The sequence below is a fragment of the Pundamilia nyererei genome, unplaced genomic scaffold (genome assembly GCF_000239375.1).
Source record: "Pundamilia nyererei isolate P.nyererei 1_Seehausen unplaced genomic scaffold, PunNye1.0 scaffold00129, whole genome shotgun sequence".
Classification (NCBI taxonomy): domain Eukaryota; kingdom Metazoa; phylum Chordata; class Actinopteri; order Cichliformes; family Cichlidae; genus Pundamilia; species Pundamilia nyererei.
In genome coordinates, this window is record NW_005187530.1 from 648,775 (window position 1) to 656,005 (window position 7,231).

Below are 7,231 nucleotides of genomic sequence, written 5' to 3' on the forward strand. Positions count from 1 at the left end.
ACTGACCTAAATTTACTGCTCTTGTATTGAAGTTTGTTTTCCAGATGCAGGTGGGTGACACATTGGTCTTAACACATTGCTTATGACTTTAACTTTAGCTAATAAGATTTCCAAGCAAATGTTAAGGTCATTGTTCAGTTTGAGAACGTATGGGAGATAAAAAGCCTGAAAGTTGGTTAATTCATCAATGTGTGTCAATTTCAGGCTTAATGGGAAAGCTGATGAAATCATGTATTCAAAAGAAAAACAGCAACTTATCTGGGCAGTTTATCTTTTCACAAGGCTGATGGTTTATAATGACCGTCATTCACAGTGAAGGCTGTTTTTTTCATTCAGAAGTTATTAGCTGAATGATCTATTCGTGGATTTGTCTGCAAAGTGCTTAAGTGAACACTGTAATTACACTCTGTGCAAAATGACCGGAGGGCTCTCTTTTAGTGCTGAAGCCGACATGTCATGTGCACATTTTCATCATGTGTCTTGTCTTATGCAGGGAAGCAGGAGTGCTTCTCCAGCCAAACGCTGAGGTCCATCTGTACAGCCCCTTCCAACAGCACGACGGAAGACGTTCAAGAGCACGGGGGGGTGTTTAAAAAAAAAAAAAAAAAAGAGAGGAAGAAAGCGAGGAAATCTTAGTCATCCCTTAGACTCACCTTCCCTTCCACCTCTGTTAACACTGTAATGCTCACTAAATCCCTCATTTCTTTCCACCCCACCCCCCCCACCGCCCCAAACACTCTTTTGGCTGGTAGATAGCGACACAATCTGTCTCCTCCCTCCTTTCCCTGCATTGCATTGTGCTAAGTCTATGCAGTCATCATCACCGGTGTGAACCATTTGCCGAAGTTGATCCCGAAGCCGCTCACATGTGCAGCCTGAACGCCCCCACCCCTCTATATATACACACGTGTATTTGGGTTTCTGTGGATGTCTCCATGTATTTCTTTCTAACACAAGGTGGCTAAAACTGAAGCAGACCCGGAGAGCTGAAGGTTAGGGCCGGTGCAAGTCCGACTGACTTGACCGTCATTGCCGTCTGCCGATCCGGTGAAAAGACCGGGTGACTTCTGTTTTAGAAAAGAGCGGTTTTCTGTCTCGTCACGCTGTCTACGTCACTTAAGTTAAGCGTCCTGTCCTACATGTACGTTGATCTGCGTTTGTCATCATAGGACCTAAGGCTGAATCTGGAGTTTTGTTGTAAAAGTTTCTAAATTTTCTAAATTGAGTTTCTCCTGTAGTCTTTTTCAGTCTATGAGATAATGACTAATCTACCTGTCCACACATAACAGTGCAGTTTTCCACCTTTTTTAAAACCTTGAATCTGAATCACGATGCCACATTCAGACCTTTCTTCACTGCTTTAGTGTACTGCAAGTCTCCTCATCTCATTGCTTCTGTCTCCTGTTTGGCACAGATACTGTAAACTGAATTCATTAAAAAAAAAAGCTCAACAATAAGTGCCTTTCCTCCTGACTACCAAATACAATGTGCTGTTTTTCCTTCATGTGGATAATAAAAAAACACACAATTTCAAAAAGGTGCTCTGTAACTAACTTTGTAATGACACATTATGAGGTGTTTTTGTTCTTTTTGACAATTTGTGAGTTTTCTGTAAAAAAACAAACAAGAAAAAGAAGAAGTTTTGTGCTGTTCCATCCATCTTCCAAAAGCAGCCACGTGTGATCTGCAGCATCCCCACCCGCCCCCTGTTTGCTTGAGCCTTCTGAGAGCTGTGTTGTTTTTCTTTGTTCTGAAAGGACCCTGAGAATGAATGTAAACTTCCTCCTCATTACTGTATGTGTAATAAAACACGACCTGCCACTTAACTGAGAATAAAACATTTAAAAAAATATTTATATCTATATATATATATATAAATATATAAAACCAGCTCTACTGACTGCATTGTGTCTTTTTGTCTAGAGCAGCAAATGATGTATCTTTTAAAAAAACAAAACAACAAAAAACAGTGAAACAAAGTGATGTAACAAGGTCACACCAAACAAAGACATGCCAGTCTTTTTTTTCCCATTAAGCCCAAATTCGTGATTCACCCGGTAATCACTATTTGGGCCAAGCTTTCGGAGCTCATGACCGGAGCAGATGGAGTACCTGCTCGCTATTCTAGCACATGTGTAATCACACAGAGTATATGCAGTTTCATGTCATGCTGAAATTACTGAAGTACAAAAGCTTGCTGGAGCATTGAAAGTATGAATGCATTTCCCCCAAGAGGATACATGTGAAATTCTTTTTACCACAGCTTTCATAATTAAAGATAAACACGGCCCTCCAAACATGTTTTTTTCTTCCTTTTCCACGTCATTTTGGAGTGGTTATTCAAAAGTGAATCAGAGGCCACAGAAACACCAGCCATGTAACAGCTGTATGAGTTCTAATTTGAACCTGGGGAAATCTATTGTAGTTGCACAGTGAATGGGGAAGTTAATGGAAAACAGGATGGAGTTACCCAACATGGATATTTGTCTGTTTTATGTGACGATATAGCAAAGAGGTACAGATAGGTCCAGAGTTTGCTGTGCAGACTTTCAAAGACTTTAAGAAAAGTACTGCATTAACTGTTCAGGAATTACAACCATTTTTAATATGTTGACCCCATTTCAGATGCTCTGAAATAGCTGGACAAATTGACATGATTTTAATTACAAGGTCTGTTTTTAAGACATGCATGAAAATCCTGACATCTATAACCTGAAGTTTCCTCCCTTGAGATGCTGAAAGTCTGGACTTCAATCGCATATTGATTGATTTAAAATCCCCACTGTGGGTTTACAGAGACAAAAAAAAAAAAAACATTTTAATTGTGTGAAAATTGTGCCAGGAGTTCCTACATCCAGATCACAAACTCACCAGCGAATAGATTACATCATGTTTGGTCCAAAAAACTCAAGAAAAAACAGTTGTCGACTAGTTTTATATCAACGCTGGTGTTGGGTCAAATCCAGCAAACAGCTACTTTGTATTTTTATGTAGAAGCACTGCCTCTACCCAACAAATCAGAGCAAGGCCGGGCTCGTTGCTCAAGCCGACCACGGTTGTGACTCCAGGTGCCTTCTGGGATTTTCTTGTTAAAAATGCTCCGTTTGAATTCACTTGCTAAAATCTAGTGTGCAGATCTTGAGTGACTTATGAGCACATTCCCTGTCACATTTCGCACCTGGAGAGGCAGTTCATAAAAATAGCTTGATCCCCCCCTCCTTTTTTTTTTTTTTTTTTTGCACACTGACTGACAAAAAAAAGAAGCACAAAATACGAAGGGACCACCTTTTTATATTGCCTGAATGCTCCTCCTGTGCAAAAGCAACTGTCCTCATTTGACTCTTGGCAACAAAGCCGATAAGCCCCCAAAACGTCAAAACAGTTTATTCTATCTGTAATTCATAGTAATAAACAAACAACCAGCTTTAATTAGTAGAAAAATTACTTTAATCTTAACTTATTATGGACAATAGAAAAGAAGAAGAAACAGCTGTACATTGGCTTTGCTTCATAACAAATCCAACCTAATGCTCAAATTATATATATCCAATAATCTGTGTTGTGGTGGTTCATCAAAAAATATACCCCATCTAACTACACTATTTACAAAGTGAGACAGTAAAGAAAAAGTGTTGCAGTCCTCAATCATGAATCTGGAAAATGGCGCAGCTTTCACAGTGAGCCGCTGTTTTCAAACTAAAACATCAATCGAAAATAAACATTTCACTCGGAGATGAAATATGTACAGTATAAATATGACAAAAGTAAACCAGTAGAAAAGAAGTGCTTTCTGTCTTATGTACTGTAAGACTGTTGCTTTTAGGCCATGACAGCGGTAAGCTGCCTGCAGCTCCCTGTGAGCACACCACCGAAGAAGAGACGACACTGGTCGCTGGGAAGTTTCTGCAGCACGCTCCAGTTTCCTCTATTTCCAGCAGGGCCGGCATTAGAGGGAGACCTCTGTCTCCAGAGTGGAGACTTATCTGGGATGCCTGTGTTCCCTGAACCAAACTTCTCCAGCGGTTATCATACTGATGACAATCAGACCGCAGCAGAACGGATTAAAGTCATTAGGCCAATCAGAGGGAGCCAGACTCCCCTTGCTTTGATGCTGAATTGAATAAACCGCCAGGGACCGCTACAAGGACAGAGGACTTGAATGTACAGCATTAAGACCACCTGACTGATATTGTGCAGGTCCTCCTTGTGTTGTCCTTCTGAAACAGCTCGGACCCATTTTCAGATGGAGACAGGAGCTATGGGGGTGTTTGTCCACAGTCGGGTGGGCCATGGAGTTCTCCCAGTTCAGATTGTAGCTGCACAATCCAAGTGGGATTTGGGGAATTTGAAGGGCTTTTTGATAAGTTTCTTGAGTAATTTCTGAGAGGTGGCGGGGCTCCACTGCCCTGCAGAAGTAGGCCGGAGAGTAGAGGTGCATTTGGTCGGCAACAAAGCTTAGCTGGGTGCCAGGTGTCAAAGAAACATCCACATTAATGCCAAGATCCGAGCAGAACAGTAACGAAAAGAAATGATGAACGCTATTCACTTCAGCTGATGGTAGGGCCTCAAATCCGTTTTCAGCCACACAGCCCCTTTCAGAGGATTATTGTGTTTGGCAAAGCTTTGCTGTTTAGCCAGTAAGTGCTCATGAGACTCTGCAGTGCTTTCTGATACTTGGCAGTCATGCGGGCTGCGGTCAGGAGAAGACGTTCGGCCAGTCTCCTGTTGCTTCAGGAACCACTTCCAGGTCAAGTTCAGGGGTCACCTCGACCCGAGGCGCCGCTTCCTCTTGGCCCAGGGGCACATCTTGTATTTGACCTGGAAGCAGAAAGAGGGAAAAAATGAGTGGATTTGCACGATTCTTCCAGTGAAATTCTCTTTAGCATTGGCAAAAACACATTAACACACACGTTGGTAGAGCAGCACCATCAGCTCTGATGCCTGACTCAATTTACCAGTGGCTGTCATGCAAATAAGAATCAAAAGCAGCCTTTCCCTCTCTGCGCTGTTCCATCATGTGTTTTAATGTACCCTCATCCTCACTGTTAGCCTTCAGTCTGAAAAAACAGCACCTGAGACTCGTGTCACAGTATAAAACAACAATAAGTCAACTTGGCGTACGTTTTTTCTACCACTACAGACCTCACAGTCCTTTACTAATATTTTAGAATCATTTCATTATCTGAAACACTTCAAACAAATATTCATTAGGCTGAAAACTGTTTTTCAGAACAGAAAGGGCTGAATCTTACTCTTTGAAGCAGACACATGACTCGAATAGCAAAGAGACAAATTTTTCCATTTTTTTCCTGAACATTTTAACCTTGCTGATGAGCCTGCAGTTGCGTGAAGTCACAGATGGAATACTAGGAAGTATTCATATTAAAATATATAATATAGCTTTCTGCTTTAAAAGCTCTTTTTGAATTTTTCAATTTCACAATGACAAAATGTATTAAGAGCAAAAAGAAAAGGCTGTCAGATCATATCAAGGCTGTCAGGAGTGTTTCTGCCCTTATTCCTCACTGAAACAATGCTCAAGTCTGACTGAAAAGTGTTGAAATGAAAAATGAAAAGAATAAAAAAGATTAAAAGATTTTTTTGGGAGGGGGGTGTCCTTCATCTCTTGTGGTTTTACAAAGAATAAAGTAAAAGTGTTCTAAAGGGGTCATGAGAAAAATACTCAAAGTCCTTGTGCCCATCATACATTTTGAGATGACTTTGAAAAGACAAGTCTGTCACCTTCTTACATCTTGCAACATGTCGATGGACAAAGACTTGATAACTTTGCAACGTGTGGGGATCTTGCAGGGTCATGAATGTAGACATTATGTTTCCAGCCAGACTTTTTTTTATGTTATAAAATAGTCTTGAGCAATAGTTTGCCAAGTTAGGCACTTAACACTTCCATCCATCCATCCATCCATCTTCTTCTGCTGCTTATCCGGGACCGGGTCACAGGGGCAGCAGCCTAAGTAGAGAAGCCCAGACCTCCCTTTACCCAGCCACCTGCTTTAGCTTGGGAACACTAAAGGGGTTCCCAGGCCAGCCGAGAGATATAATCTCTCCAGCGTGTCCTGGGTCTGCGCTGGGGCCTCCTCCCAGTTGGACACGCCTGGAACACCTCACCCAGGAGACGCCCAGGAGGCATCCTTGTCAGATGCCCCAACCACCTCAACTGGCTCCTTTCGATGTGAAGGAGCAGCAGCTCTAGTCTGAACCCCTCCCGGATGGCCACCACCTCATCCTATCTCTAAGGGAGAATACAGCCACCCCTCTGAGGTAGCCTATTTCTGCCGCATGTATCTGCAATCTCGTTCTTTCAGTCACTACCCAAAGCTCATGACCATAGGTGAGGGTAGGAACATAGATCGAACAGAGGGGACCATGGCCTCAGATTTGGAGATGCTAATTCTCATTCCCAGCCCTTCACACTCAGCTGCGACTGTTCCAGTGCGAGTTGGAACTTAATACTGATCTATGAATTATTCAAGCTTAAAAAAGGCACCTAACTCTTGGGAAGAACCAGTGTTGTGCCGACACACAAAGAGCAGACAGTGTCGCTACTAGAATTTTATTAAATTACTGATTTTTGTCTTTTCATCGTGCAAGCCTTCCTTTAGCTCAGTCCATAATCGGTGGCCTTAAACTTCCTAATGCCAAGTGTCTGTGTTAATAAATCTTCCTTATTAACACAGACTGCTCTCGTCTTGCCTTTCTCTTGTGCGTGTCATGTGGTGAATATAAGCACTCCAAACAGCACCATGACAACCTTTCTCTCTTTAAATAGATTAAGGAACTTAAGGACCATTTGATGTAAAGTGGTCATTAAACTGAGTCTATTAACAAGATTCCTGTGGGTCAGGTCTAAAATGAAAATCAAAGAAAATGAATCCATATTTTTAGACATTTTTCTGTGGTTATAAGATCTGGATACAGTGTGTTTAAGACAGAAGAAAACAAATATTTTCTAATGAGATGAACGTTTTGTCATTTTTAAATCTGTTTAATGGTTTAATTCATTCACTCAGTGTTGTTCCTTTGTATTCATCATCCCTTTATTCAGGCTAAGGTTAAAGAATTACATGTGTTAGTGAGTTAATTGATCCATTCATGCATATTAACATTTGCTTATATTAAACAATCAGGTTATAATTGATTATAAACCAGTGGGGATGACAGTGGCTCAGGGGGTTGGGAAGCGCATCTGTAACCGGAAGGTCACCGGTTT

At 41.5% G+C, this 7,231-nt stretch overlaps 2 protein-coding genes across 4 annotated transcripts in view; one reads left to right on the forward strand and one right to left on the reverse strand.

The window, feature by feature from the left end:
* Nucleotides 1–1,850, forward strand: part of LOC102201739 (myelin basic protein-like) — a 14,461-nt gene extending 12,611 nt beyond the window's left edge. For all 3 annotated transcript variants that reach the window (XM_005743229.2, XM_005743230.2, XM_005743232.2), the window contains one exon: nt 494–1,850. In XM_005743229.2, coding sequence (XP_005743286.1) covers nt 494–526 — 33 coding nt within the window. In that variant the 3' untranslated portion in view covers nt 527–1,850. The remainder of the gene's footprint in view (nt 1–493) is intronic.
* A 1,585-nt stretch (nt 1,851–3,435) lies between these two features.
* The window catches only part of znf236 (zinc finger protein 236), a 50,100-nt gene continuing 46,304 nt past the window's right edge, over nt 3,436–7,231 (reverse strand). Inside the window, exon 32 of the mRNA XM_005743235.1 lies at nt 3,436–4,818. Coding sequence (XP_005743292.1) covers nt 4,697–4,818 — 122 coding nt within the window. The 3' untranslated portion in view covers nt 3,436–4,696. The remainder of the gene's footprint in view (nt 4,819–7,231) is intronic.